At 41.7% G+C, this 13839-nt stretch overlaps 4 protein-coding genes across 4 annotated transcripts; 2 read left to right on the forward strand and 2 right to left on the reverse strand.

Moving 5' to 3' along the window:
* The first annotated feature begins 1633 nt into the window (after positions 1-1633).
* LOC129764268 (tigger transposable element-derived protein 2-like) lies at positions 1634-2342 on the forward strand. Its single transcript, XM_055763191.1, has 2 exons — positions 1634-2272; positions 2331-2342. The coding sequence occupies exons 1-2, from the start codon at positions 1634-1636 to the stop codon at positions 2340-2342; spliced, it is 651 nt and encodes a 216-aa protein (XP_055619166.1).
* An 80-nt stretch (positions 2343-2422) lies between these two features.
* On the forward strand, positions 2423-3438 carry LOC129769809 (jerky protein homolog-like). Its single transcript, XM_055772288.1, has 2 exons — positions 2423-2733; positions 2883-3438. The coding sequence occupies exons 1-2, from the start codon at positions 2438-2440 to the stop codon at positions 3436-3438; spliced, it is 852 nt and encodes a 283-aa protein (XP_055628263.1). The 5' UTR covers positions 2423-2437.
* Positions 3439-6077: 2639 nt separating this feature from the next.
* On the reverse strand, positions 6078-6715 carry LOC129769822 (tRNA-specific adenosine deaminase 2). Its single transcript, XM_055772309.1, has one exon. The coding sequence runs from the start codon at positions 6580-6582 to the stop codon at positions 6097-6099; it is 486 nt and encodes a 161-aa protein (XP_055628284.1). The 5' UTR covers positions 6583-6715; the 3' UTR covers positions 6078-6096.
* LOC129769803 (single-strand selective monofunctional uracil DNA glycosylase) lies at positions 6579-7898 on the reverse strand. The gene is made up of 3 exons (XM_055772279.1): positions 7400-7898; positions 7059-7322; positions 6579-7002 (listed from the first exon to the last, which is right to left on the reverse strand). The coding sequence occupies exons 1-3, from the start codon at positions 7775-7777 to the stop codon at positions 6724-6726; spliced, it is 921 nt and encodes a 306-aa protein (XP_055628254.1). The 5' UTR covers positions 7778-7898; the 3' UTR covers positions 6579-6723.
* Positions 7899-13839: the final 5941 nt, after the last annotated feature.

Below are 13839 nucleotides of genomic sequence, written 5' to 3' on the forward strand. Positions count from 1 at the left end.
ACGCTGGTAGAACTCAACCGGTATCCCATCGCTGCCCGGCGATTTTCGTTTCTGCGACGTTCGGATGGCATGCTCGATTTCATTGATGGTGATCTCATCCATCAGTGCAGCATTAGCTTCGTCATTCTCGGGTATCGCCCTCTTGCTTCGGAAATTCTCTTCTGTTGCCTGACTCGTCTCTTCTGCCGCATACAGGTTCACGAAATATTGAAACATGTGCTGCTCAATTTCGATAGTACCTTGAATTTGTTCTCCTCGCTCGTTCTGCAATTCTGTTACAGCTGTGTTTTTTCGTCTTCTATCTCCTAGTTGGAAGGTAGACAAACTCTCCCCCGCTACAAACGTCTCGTTGATGCGTAAAATTTTTTTCGTAAACTTCCGCTGTAGTGAAAGCATTTGTGCTTTTACACGGTTGATTGTTACTAGCATAGCGGGATTCTGGTAGTAACCATCATAGGCAATTCGTAGTTGCGCGTGTAGTCGTTGGTTCTCAGCGTTGAAAATATTAAAAATTTCCCTTGACTTCCAATGATAAAACTTTTTGATTTTAGGTTTCGCGTATGACATCCACCACGTCAACCAGCTTGGGAAATTCCTCCGTTGACGTGTCCAAAACTGCCACTGAATTCGAAAATCTTCTACATTTTCGGCAGTTAGAAGATGCGGATGAAGTGACCAGTATCCTCGACCATGTTCGGTGCCGAGATGGGGAAGACAGATGCGTGCTATTAGCGCTTTGTGGTCCGTAAAGGAACAAACGTGTGTTGCTGCGCTTCGAAGTTGTGCGCATAGCCCTGCGCTTACGTACATACGATCGAGCCGGGATGCCGCATTGTGTGTAACGTATGTGGGTGAAGGCATCGCAGGGTACAGCTTAACCCACACGTCTTGAAGTTGCAACTGTTGAACGGTTGCTTGTAGTGCTGGGCTTGAGTTGTAACTCGTAGAGTCGCACGGACGAAGTACACAGTTAAAATCGCCAGCGAGAATGACGTGTTGTGTGTTGTATCGGAGATAGTAAGCGAGTGTTCCATTGAAAAATCTCTCTCTATCCGCACGAAAAGCTGTACCCGATGGCGCATAAACGTTGCAGAGAGTTATGTTCTGTATTCTCAATGCAATGAGACGGCCATCCAAACTCTTTTCGACATGCGAGAATTGTATATGTTCCTTTAGCGCTATTGCCGTTCCCCGTCTTGTGTGATCTACGTTGCAAACGATGTTGAAGTTAGAAACAGATAGCTGTTCATTTTCTACTTCCTGCAAGAACACGATGTCTAGGTCTAGCGCTCGGACAAAGGTCCGAAGTGCGTCTATCTTTGTTGCGTTCGTTATCGTGTTGATGTTGACGGACGCAATACAGTCGAATTTCACTCGTTGCACTAAGCTCTTAGCCCAATTTGTGAAAGACTTTCACTCGTTGGGCTGAACTGTCAAAGTCGAAAATCGATCGAGGGTCATACCGATTGTTTGTTGTTATGGGAAACGCAGAAAAGTTTTCACACCACTGACGTTTATTTCATTCGTGGTTGAGTTTCATTCTAGGTTGGATTAATTGGTAAGTTCTTAATGAAGTTTGATATTAAAATTAGCGTAGATTTAATATACGTTCATTTCGATCGCCAGGCTCAAAATGGATGGTTTGCAAGGATCCAGTACGAACGTTAACCGGAAACGGAGGAGCAATTTCCTAACGCTGGTGGAGAAGGTTCGCATAATTGAAGATTTTGAAGCAGGAGGTGGTACGCATGACTTTCTTGGGAAGAAGTACGGCGTAGGATCTTCTACGGTCACGAGAATAATCCAAAAGAAAGAAGCAATTCGTGAGGCGGTGGACAAGTTCAAGGAATATGGTGTAAATAATCGAAAAACATTGAAAGAGCAGACGTTCCCTTTGCTGGAAGAAGCTATTTACATCTGGATTTTACAGCAGCGGCAGTCCAACATTTTGTTGACAGTGGATATTCTTAAAGCAAAGGCGGAGCTGCTGTTTAAGATGTTCCAGGACCGGGGGCTCTATGCGGTGCACGGTTTTTCTGCTTCGGATGGCTGGATGCATCGTTTTAAGCAGCGGTTTGGATTGCGCGTGAAAGCCGTAACAGGAGAAAAGGCATCGGTAAACGTTGAAGCGTACCTAAATTTCAAGAAGGTTCTACAGAAGAAGATTCAGGAAATGCAGCTATCACTATCCCAAGTCTTTAATGCAGATGAATCTGCCTTGTTCATCAAGCTCCTAGCCACACGCTCTGTCGTTACCTGTAATGAGACCGTGGCAAGCGGACGGAAGCAAACCAAGACAAGGTATACGTTTATGCCTTGCTCCAACATAGATGGTTCCCTAAAGCTTCCGTTGTATTTCATTTGCACTGCTGCAAAACCACGAGGAATCAACATCGAAGAACTTCCCGTTTCATTTAATCATTCCAAAAAGGCTTGGATGACCAGACTGTTGTTCCGTCAATGGTTCCACGAAGAGTTTGTCCCCGCTGTTCGAAAATTTTCGGCCGAGAGAGGATTGGAGCCAAAGGCATTGCTGGTTCTTGATAATTGCACCAGTCATTATGACGTTGACGAATCTCTACAGAGTGACGATGGACTGATTCAAGTGATCTACTTCCCACCAAATGTAACTGCTGAATGCCAGCCGATGGACCAAGCGGTCATCAATGCAATCAAGCGAAAGTATAAAAGAAAACTGATGCTCGCATTAATTCTGGAAAACGAACACTTAAGGTAAATTTCCAAATATTAAACATTAAATTTTTGTAATTAATTCCAAATATAAACACAAAACTATGCGCACGATAGTTTTTCGTCTGTGCTTTTTCAAAATTTAAATTCAAATTCTAATTGAGGTTTTATTTATGTACTTTCCTCTTTAGTTTCGATGAACGATTGAAGAAGATTAATCTTCAACAGTGTATTTCGTGGTTGGCAACCTCTTGGGAGGAGATATCTGACAAAACTATACGTAATTCGTGGAAGAAATTGATCGATGGTTTGTCGGAGGATGCTGTTAATGTAGACTCGAAAGCGGCCGATGATGACTTCAAAGCGCTTGTGTCCAGGATTGACAGTTTGGCAGGAACAAAAACATCTGAGCAAGATATTGATCTGTGGATCAAAGATCAGGTGTATGATGCTGATCATAATCCAGATTGGGTAACCAGTGAAGTGTTCTCTGATGACGAGATTTTGTCATCAGTTCTCAAGAAAGATCAACCTGAAATGCAAGAAGAATGGTTGGTAGACACAGAAGATGGAAGTAATTCGTTTGATACTTCCATTACTAGTACCGGAGATCCTGATTTTGGCGATGCAATCAAGTCAATTGATTGCCTAGTTCGCTATATGAAGCATGATGTTGCAGAAGTATGCCGTTTGAACGCGCTACGTTCGAAAATCACTGAAGTTGAATGGCTAAAACGAGCATGTTGAAGAACTGTACTATTTTGTTGAAAATGAATTTACGTGGTTTGTTTTATTTTGTTTGAAACGTTTAAAATAAATATTGTTTTTGTTGAATAACATTCGATTTTATTTATTTCAATGATTCATTTAAAATTTATTTTAAACCTAAAAACACCATCCACGAGCCCCTCGAAAAAAATTTTACGTTGTCAGAATTGACGTTTGTCTTCGATTTAGTTGGGCTATAGCCCAACGAACGGGAGCCCAACTAAAGATAGCCCAACGAGTGAAATTCAACTTTCGACATGCGAGAATTGTATATGTTCCTTTAGCGCTATTGCCGTTCCCCGTCTTGTGTGATCTACGTTGCAAACGATGTTGAAGTTAGAAAGAGATAGCTGTTCATTTTCTACTTCCTGCAAGAACACGATGTCTAGGTCTAGCGCTCGGACAAAGGTCCGAAGTGCGTCTATCTTTGTTGCGTTCGTTATCGTGTTGATGTTGACGGACGCAATATTGTAGCTGAAGCGGTCAGTCATTATGATGGTAGATAACTCTCTTCCCGCTTGTCGTCTTCGTCCTCTAAGAGGTGCTTCTTGCCTGGTAAGCGAACGCGGAGATTTCTTGTAGAGCGAGTTGAGCCAACTGATGTCTCGGTGTCGTTCCCATCGGACTTGCCGCTAACAGTTTTGCGTACCACTCCACTGTTAACAGGAGGTTGCTGACCTGTGGTATCGGTCAACGACCCAATGCCCGATGGTTGAGTCGAACCCGAGGTAGAGGGTAATGCAGGAAAATTTTGTTCGTTACGGATCGGTGATGGTAACAGCTTATGCTGAGAATTTTTGTTTGGCGGCGGCATGCTTGCCGGTTTTATCGTGTTTTTAGTTATTTGTTTCGTACTTAATGCGGGATAGTTCGGATTTTTATTTGCTTGGTTCGCTTTTTTCAGCGGTATAGATGGGACACTAGTCTGCTTAGCGGCCTCGGCATACGACTTTTGTATGAGCAGCTTTTTATTCTGCACACAAGTAACCCCAATGTGGATGTATTCACGGCAGTGTCGGCAAGTTTGTCGTTGACCGAAGTACGATACCTGTGTCATCTCTCCGTCGATAGTGACCCAGGACTCTATGTTGTGTTTTACAATCATTTTAACTACTCTGATGCCGGTCGGTGTACCGGGGAAGAGAACATCAGTTCCGTTGAGCTGCTCCCGAATGGAGATGACGTCACCGTACCTTGCGAGTATCTCGGCGATTTTTTTGTCAGACACGTCTTCGGACAAATCGTAGAGCTTCACTTCCACTGCGCCCTCCTCTAGCGTAATTTTCAGCGGATAACTTTCTCCGTCTACCGTGATCTCGTGTTTATTGTTGTGTTCTTCGTTGCGCTAATGCGAGGTCAGTGACTTTGACGAATGTTACACCGAGAGCTCTGCTGTTCTGTATTCTCAGCACTACATCTTGTTTTAGACACAGAACGGTAGCACAGAATTGGTGCACTTTAACATTGTCCGGTTTTTTCGGTACATTCGAAAAATCTATTCGGAATGTGTTTTCTCGGCGACCCATCGCGAAGTCGTTTGTCCGTGCAGCTATACACGGAACGGCTCAGCGATGAGCAGGAAGCGTTTATGATGAAAAAAAAAAACGACTATACTGGTAATATTAGCTTTTGTTCGACTTCCATAGCATCCTTTTCATCCATTCTTCTTGTCGTGGATTTGATTGTGTGATCTTTAGAGAGAGCTACAGTACTGGCGTAAGATTGTTGTCCATGCGTAGCTTCGTATATTCTTCGGGCTGCTGGGTACAAAATTCCTTGATCGACGCGAATATGTTGAATATTGTTTTCAGTAGATTGGGCATTTTCGGCTGCTGATGGCATGGCATGGCATGGTCGTTAGATTTACATCCTGAACAAAAAGGTTGATTTGGACTAGGACGGAGCGAGGTTTGATGAGGGAAGGAATCAAACAGTGATATCATTTATTTGAGAAATTGGTAAAGAAAAAGCATAAAATTGAAGTCGCGACTAGCTAAGATATCTCAAACCGGTAAGTCGGATTGCCTTCCTAGTGCCCTGAGTGAATCCAATAGATGAGCTCTGGCAGAATGAAAGTTTGTCTTATTCTCATAAGAAAATAACATGAGGCTCTTATGGGATTCGTCGAACGGATAGCTTCTATTGAGCTGAGGCTATCTGAATAGATAAAATAGTGATCAACCGACAAGGATTCAATTTTCTCCAAAGCGTGATAGATTGCAGCCATTTGCGCACCGTACACCGAGCAGGGATTTCTCAATCTATAATAGGCACTGCAATTTCCATTAAATATGCCAAAACCAGTGGAGCCATTAATGTATGATCGATTCATCAGTAAAAAACATTCTATCAGAACTTACTTCGAAGAAAACATTCGTGGGATAAACACAAAACGAGTTTGCCTGGAATATCACGTATTTCTTGTTGCATCGTTGAATCGAAATTTACAGCGGAATCACAGAAATACGATAGACAATCTTGGTATGCTTGGCGAAGGTTACAATCCTTGTGAACGGAACTCAACATATAAGGTGGTGAACCTTGACTCTGGATTCAATTGAAGAAACGGATACGCTTTATTACAATCGATGTTCGGATGAAATAAAAAAAAAGTTAAATACAATCACAGATTGGAATTTATCTGCGTTCTTTTGTCTTTGGAACAGGAGCCGACGGATTCTCTCCTTTGTAAAATTCTTTCAGCAGTTCCATCGCTTCGTCGGCTCGCACTCCACCTCGAATGGGTATTTTCGTTTTCAACAACCCTGGAACGTCCACCACGGTACAACCTCCGAATCGATCATTCCGGCAGCCATAAATCACTTCTTTCACATTCAAATTTATCAAGGCCGCTGCACACATTATGCACGGTTCAACCGTCACAACAACGCTAACCTCCCGGAACACATCCTTATAGTTCAAACCCTGTTTCGTGGCGTACTCCAGCACTTGATCGATACAGATGAACTCCACGTGTCGCGTGGCATTCTTCGTCTCATTAACTCGGTTGCATCCGTTGGCTATGATATCGCCCCGGTAGACAAACACACAGCCCACCGGGACCTCCTTGAGTTGTTCTGCATTGCGTGCCTGTTCCAGCGCTTGTTCCATGAAACGCTCCATTTTTGCTCTTCTTCTTCTTCTTTGTGGCTTGAGGCTTCAAACTTTGTAGTTCATTCGCCTCTAAGTTTTTTCTCTCTCTTCAATGTTGTACTGATTTCGTTTGATGTGGGTAAAAATAAAACTGAAAAAGGACGCAGCAAACTAACCTTCTCGCGCCCTCAAATACGGCATGACACCATTTTCCTCGAGCCACTGTTGAGCTTTCTCCGGCCAGTTAGTATTGTTTAGGCTGCGCGGACTAGGATGAGGCATACACTTCAGCTGAATACGGTTGGCATCGAGCAGGTTCTGTTTGACGAGCGCTTTAACTCGATCCTCGGTGTATCGACCCACGGAAACTATCACCGCTGGATTAAACAGATCCAAAGCCAACTTCAAATGTTCGGTGCAAACTTGTTGGAAGCGAGTTTTGGCCGCGCCCTGCAATTCTTGAAAAATTTCACAATTCAATTTCCGATTCCCACATTAGCATTTACCTTAAACTCAGCTGGTGTGATATTCCGTCCGCCTGCGTGGAAAAAAGCCAACGGACAAATATTATAAACGAAGCAATTGCGGAAAAACTGTTCCGGTGTTCCACAGAGCATCTGATACAGACCCCACCAGCGTTGGCCACTTTGTTCGCTTCGTGTACAGCTCAGTCCGTCTACTGGTCGCACGGCAAGCTCTGCGATAGGCTTCAGCACCTGACCCTGCAGGTGCATCCAGTCACGAACCGCCGGTACGTATCCAAAAGGGACCTATTGCAGAGAAGGGTAAAAGAAAAACAAAGAAAAAGCTTGAATCAAAATGTCTTATTACGTGACGCCGATATCACCCCGCTTTGACACATCCCCCAGGGGCCTGGATTCATGCCAAGGAATAGCACCGGTTTCGGTCCGTCCAGAAAACGTTGCATATAAGCGAGGTGCAATTCGGCCGCGTACTCGATTGGATTGTACGTGGCTGCTATACCGGCTGGGAGCGCGATTTGTTTCAGGGCATCACACAGTTCGAGCTCGAGTTGATAGACTCGGCGCCAGAGGGGGACAACTCCAGCAGTGGATGGTTCTGTTTGTTCAATGGTGGCTGAATTGTCTTTAGACAGTCTCGGTTTGGATTCGTTGATGAATGGCTTGAGGGCGAATTCCGGTGGGCGACTCCCGAACGTATTCGTTTCGGGTAGTTCGGTGAGCTTTAGCTTTTTGCGCAACATACTTTTGAGACGGTTTACCTTTAACTTGAGACACACAGAAAAATACACAGTGAGAATCGGTAGTAAGCTAGTTGTATACAAAACAATATTATCGTAGAATCATGAGTGTAATGACATTCGAACAATAATAGACGCTAAAAATATGTGAACGTGTCCCAAATGCAGGGTTGCAATCATAAATGAAAAAAATACACTCAGGAAAGATTTATATATATGAATTGTTTGGTAAATATTACCAATGGATAGTAAATTTTTGCAATACGAATCATTCGTACATATTACGCGATAACATTGGTAAACAGATGACAAATCGGCCAGTATAACCCAGTATAAGCAATCGGTTCAGCGTTGATTTAACAAACACCCTAAACATAGTCGAAAATGATTCATAATAAAATACATTTATTGGGGGGGGGGTCTTTCGAAAACGTCCACGTGTCCACGGTGTAGCAAATGTCCACGTGGACACTCTAAATACATAATTTAAAAAAATCACATCTGTATTTAATAATAAATGAAATTTATTCTGCATTTCCGAGAAATTTATCGGTATTTGCCAAGAAAAATTTTGAGCTGTCTGATTATGCTCCCCGGACGAAAATCCATATTTTTCATATCGTTGAACTGCTTTGCTAATATGTGTATCCTGATAGTAACGCACATCAACCGAGAGCGATCAATTTATTTTCATTGGTTTAAGGTGACAATGCCAATGACAGGATGAAGACACCGTCAAAGCATGTTCGATTGTTGTAATATTAGAAATACACGACATTGTTTTTTCTAGATGGGGTTTTTGATTCAACTTCCGCTATTAATGTAAAAATCATTTCGCATTCATATATTGAAAACTTCCAAGACGAAAACGGAACATAAACAACAAATACTTTTATGGATGCACGAACTGTATCTCGCGAGAAGTGTTCTTAGCAGCGATGCTCTTCTTCGCTCTGAAATATGCAATATGGTTGCCCAGAAGGTTCATGCCGTCTTGTAATGATAATCGAATCGAGACGCTGATCAAAAATAATCCTCATATGAAAAATCAAAATAATCACAACATATGAATTAGCAGCTTAATTACAGATACAGTAGAGCTCCGATTATCTTCGTAATATTCTGGCAAGGTCATCGCGAATAACGAAAATCGCGGATTAGGCTGAGGACATAGGAAAAGCGGTGCGATGCGATGCGATGTGAAAATATTTATGAAAATCGTCTGGCAACCACCACTTGCGTTCACTAGCGGCAAAACTCTCCACACATAGTTTCGCCGCATTGAAATCGCGTTCGCATCGCGTTTACTATGTCAGGTCCGAGCGGTTTGCATTTGATTTCCACAGTCGTAAACAAAAGAGCATTCCCGCAATCGATCGCGCGCCCGCGCCCGCACCGCATCGCGTTTACTATGTCCTCGGTTTTACGAGTTGAAAGTGAGGTGCAAACATGAAAAACAAAAATTCAGCATGAAAACAATGTTTTAGGAATACAGAAATTATTAAATTATCCATCTGTAAGGTCGTGAACATCAGTGGTCAAATAAAATGAAAGCGACCAAAACAAACGAGCAAGTGCTATTCTCTCATTGACAAATCGGATCATCCGTTCGCAGATAACCGGGGTTCTACAGTCTCTATGCTCACCTGGTGAGGCCTGGATACGTAAAACGCAGTCATTCTTTGTGTCTGAATGATTGGAAAGAAATTCGGTATTATGAGTTCCTACCAAGCAACCAGTCGATAAATTCCAACAAGCACAGTTCGCAACTAAAACTCATGATAGGCGTCCTGTTCCATCAGAATAATGCCAAACCACATGTTTTTTTGACAGCCCGAAAGAATTCTAGGAGTCTGGCTGCGATGGGATTCTTCACCCACCGTATTTCCCAAATATTGCATCTTCAGATCATTTGTCCAGGCCGGTGGGAAAAATAATTAAACGACAAGAACTTCGACTTATTGAATATAATGAGAAGCACGTTGCACAGTCTTTCGGCAAAAAAAACAGAAGTTCTGCGATGATGGAATTTTTAAGTTGCGCAAAGGACTACATAACACCACACAGCATTTTATTATGTTGAACTGCGTGATGACATCCATATCAATTTTTTATACCACTATACCACTCAGTTTTTCATCGATGATTTCGACTAACTGAATTCAGCTAACGATTGTTTGATTTTCTCCAAAACCTGAACAGCTCAGCCAGTTTTCTTCAGTTTACGCTACAAAATGTGTGAGAAAAGAATCAAAAGTGGTGCTTTGATATAACGTAATAACAACGTGGAATTGGAATTAGGATGAAACTAAGGAGTTATACAAATAATTGCACGAACAATGTTGGGAAACAAATCAAAAAATTGTGTACAAACCGCTACTATTTTTATCAATGTTAAACCTTAGCATAGAAAATAGAAACAAACTGAAATTGATATTCAAAAAAATGAACAAATGTCCACGTGGACAACGGGGTGAGGGGTATAGAAAATGTTCACGCTTGTCCACGGAGGGGGAGGGGGTGTCTAAAATTGTGCTTTTTCTGTCCACGTGGTATGTGGACAGCCCCTTATTATCATTACCATCACCATCTTTTTACTAATAAACAATAAATAAAATTATTTATACTCATTTGCAAGCAGTCTATAGTTTGATCATTCTCTGCATCGTCATCGCTGTGAGAGATGAGAAAATTTAATCTGCAAAAGCTGGGTCATTTAGCTAATGTGTGAAAAATGTCTCAGGCAAAACCGAATTTACCTCAACCAGCTTCTTCTGGTTTATAGCGACAAAAAGCGAGCGGTTTTGGAAGCACAACACCAGCCGTATAGACCGCTTGAAAGATCTCAGTAATATTCATCCTACTGGTAATCTCTCGAATCAATATTGGAGCCAAACGTTTCGAGCGCAATTTTTTGTCTACACACAACAACACAACACACAACAAATATATTCTTTTCGCGGTTGCCAGAATGACAATCGTCAAAGTTACGAACACTATATAGTAAAATGTACCAATCGTTGGTACTGATGTGTATTGCATCTGACATCCACTTTACATACGATTAGTAATATGTACAAAAAATGTGTACATTCTACCAATGTTTGCATTACCAAAGATTTGGTAGCTTCTTTTCGTAAGGTTTTTTCTGGGTGTAGATATTACTCAATTTCTGTGGTAAACCTTCCAAAATGTATATTAACTGATAATTTACACTAATTTCCAGTACACACAGGTTTTTTAACCGCGGTTTTTTACGAGTTTTCTTTACGCGGATTTTTCAATTAACACGGTTTTTTACGAGTTACGTATCACCCGCGTAGAAAAATCTGAAGGTATATAACTACACTGAGAGAAATATTTAGTAAATATAACGAATTTTTTGGTAAATAATACCAATCTATAGTCATTTTCGACCGTACTAATAAACACGTATGTCAAGCAAAACCATGAATCGTAAGCCCAATATCGGCTACATTTTCCCGCTGAAAATGCACGTATCAGAATTATATCCATATTATACCTCCGTATTGCATCATGGCAACAATAAAAATGGTTAATACGCGTTTTTCTCACCAGTTTTCAGATATGACATTATTCAGGTTTACAAATGTTATCGAGTAAAATGTACTAAACTCTTGTAGGGATGCGGGTTTGTTGACAAAATGTACAAAAAATTTGTACATTCTACTAATTTTGCATTACCAAATGTATTTGGTAGTTTTCGACCGGGGATTTTTCTAAGTGTATAACAGTGTAAAAGATTCTATTCATTAACAAGCTGACCCGGCAAACTTCACCCCGCCCAAAATAGATTTTTGTTATCAATACTTTCAAACATTTACGTTTCCTTGCTAAGTGAACATTCATTGATCCAATGAACACAGAACTATGCAGAACTATCCATTGATTGATCTTCTAATTGACCTTTTACAATTTCCTTTTCCTATAAATTTCCTAGTACTTCTATCAAAACTCATCATAATATAAAATTATTTTCAGACACAATTCTCGTTCAAGATTGTTCAATTACTTGCAAATAATATGTTTCTCCGTTACCTGGAATCTACATGTTTGATACCAAAAATATAATAAAAAGAAGACAGCTCAAATCGGACTATTGCTTTCTCGAGTATTGCGCTTACCAACACATTTGGCGATTTTTAATTATATAGTTAGAAGATATAGGAGTGCGTTTTTCACCTGAAAATCCATTTCCACTTTCGAACAAAGATCAATTCCGTTAGCATCAAATGGACTGAAAACGCTTATCAAGATGTAATTGTAGAACATTTGGGAATTCAATTTTCAATTGTTATGTTTAGTTTTAGTTAGTTTTGGTTTGGTTAATGGTCAGTTGAAGTTTGTGTAACATTTGTCTGGGACCCTCCTTCTCTTTCCAGAGGATTTACATTACATTACTTGTTCTCCTCAATCCTCAGATTTCAATTTTGGTTCCATTTGCTTTATTAATTCAGAAATTTGTTTTTTGTTAGTATGTGATCCCCCCTTTCAGAGGAGGAGGTATGTCAAACCATAAAAGAAACATTTCTCGTACCCAAGAACCCTCACATGCCAAGTTTTGCTCCAATTGTTTGATTAGTTCTCGAGCGGAAATTTGTGTTTCGTTTTTATGGCAGCCACTCCCTCAGAGAAGGAGTGAAGGAAAAAATAGAAACATTTATTGTCTCTCAAAACCTCGGCCAAATTTCGTTCCATTTGCATGATTATTTCTCAAGTTTTGTAGCCCCCCTTAGATAGAGGGAAAAATCGTCGAATCCCTATAAAAATATTTCTTGCCCCTTAAAACCTTTACATGTCAAATTTGATTCCATTTGCTTGATTGAGTTCTCGAGTTATGCAGCCCTCTCCTTAGAGAAGGAGAGAAGTGTGGAACCATCATAGAAATATTTCTTGCCCCCTAGGTTTCCACATGCCAAATTTGGTTTAATTTGCTTGATTAGTTCTAGAGCGGCCATCCAGGTGCTATTGCTGTTCCTCTTTTCATGTGGTTTACATTACAGACAATGTTATACCCGGGAAGAGTTAGTTTTTCGTTTTCCACCTCTTGCAGGAAGATGATGTCAAGCTCCATCGTGCGTGCGAATGTACGGAGGGCATCTAGCATGGCATTATTCGTTATTCTGTTTATATTCACAGTCGCGATGTTGTAGCTGACGAACTGATTCTCTTCTCGCCGTTTTTCCTGGCGGTCGTACCCGAAGTTGTCCGCAAGTTGTCGGAAGAGTCAGTGTCGTTGCCATCGAATTTACCACTAGCGGTTTTGCGTACCACTCCGCCGTTAGCAGGGATTCTCTGTACTTGTGTATCGCTCAGAGACCCGCTGGCCGATGGCTGACTCGCACATGGTAATGCGGATAGTGATGCTGTGCTTGTTGAAAGCCATCAGCTAGTGCCTGACGTTACTGATGTATCAGTTTCGTTGCCATCGGGCTTACCACTAGCGGTTTTGCCAACCACTCCGCCGCTAGCAGGAGGTCGCTGAACTTGCCAATCGTTCAGTGACCCGCTGACCGATGGCTGTGTCGCACTTGCTGCGTGTCGTGTTGTTTCTTCCGATCCCAATTCTGTTGAACTCGGAGACGGCATTAGCAGCTGCTCTTTTGGTTTTAATGGTGGTAATGAGTCTGCTGGTTTCGCTGATTCTCGTTGCGTTGTCGGTAACTTCTATTTTTTTGTTGCTTATTGAGCTAGGCTGTTTCGTTGCATCAGCATCTGCAATTTTTTATTTTGTGCGCATGTGACTCCATTATGGTTGGTGATTTTTTCGGAGAGGTCGTACAATTTTACTTCGACCGCTCTGTCTTCCATCGTGATTCGTAGACGGTACCCTTTTCCATCCACCATCACTTCGTGTTTGTTGTCATTGTCGTCACACACTTTTTTGGCTAGCTCGGGGCTAGTGACCTCAACGTACGCGCACCCGAGTGCCCTGCTGCATTGTATGTGTGTTACTTCGCCTTGTTTTAAACCTCGTACAGTACCACAGAACTCATGGATTTTTGCATACTCCGGTTTTTTCGGTAGGTTCGCATAGTCTATGC

Source organism: Toxorhynchites rutilus, chromosome 1, assembly GCF_029784135.1.
Source record: "Toxorhynchites rutilus septentrionalis strain SRP chromosome 1, ASM2978413v1, whole genome shotgun sequence".
In the NCBI taxonomy this organism is placed as follows: Eukaryota; Metazoa; Arthropoda; class Insecta; order Diptera; family Culicidae; genus Toxorhynchites; species Toxorhynchites rutilus.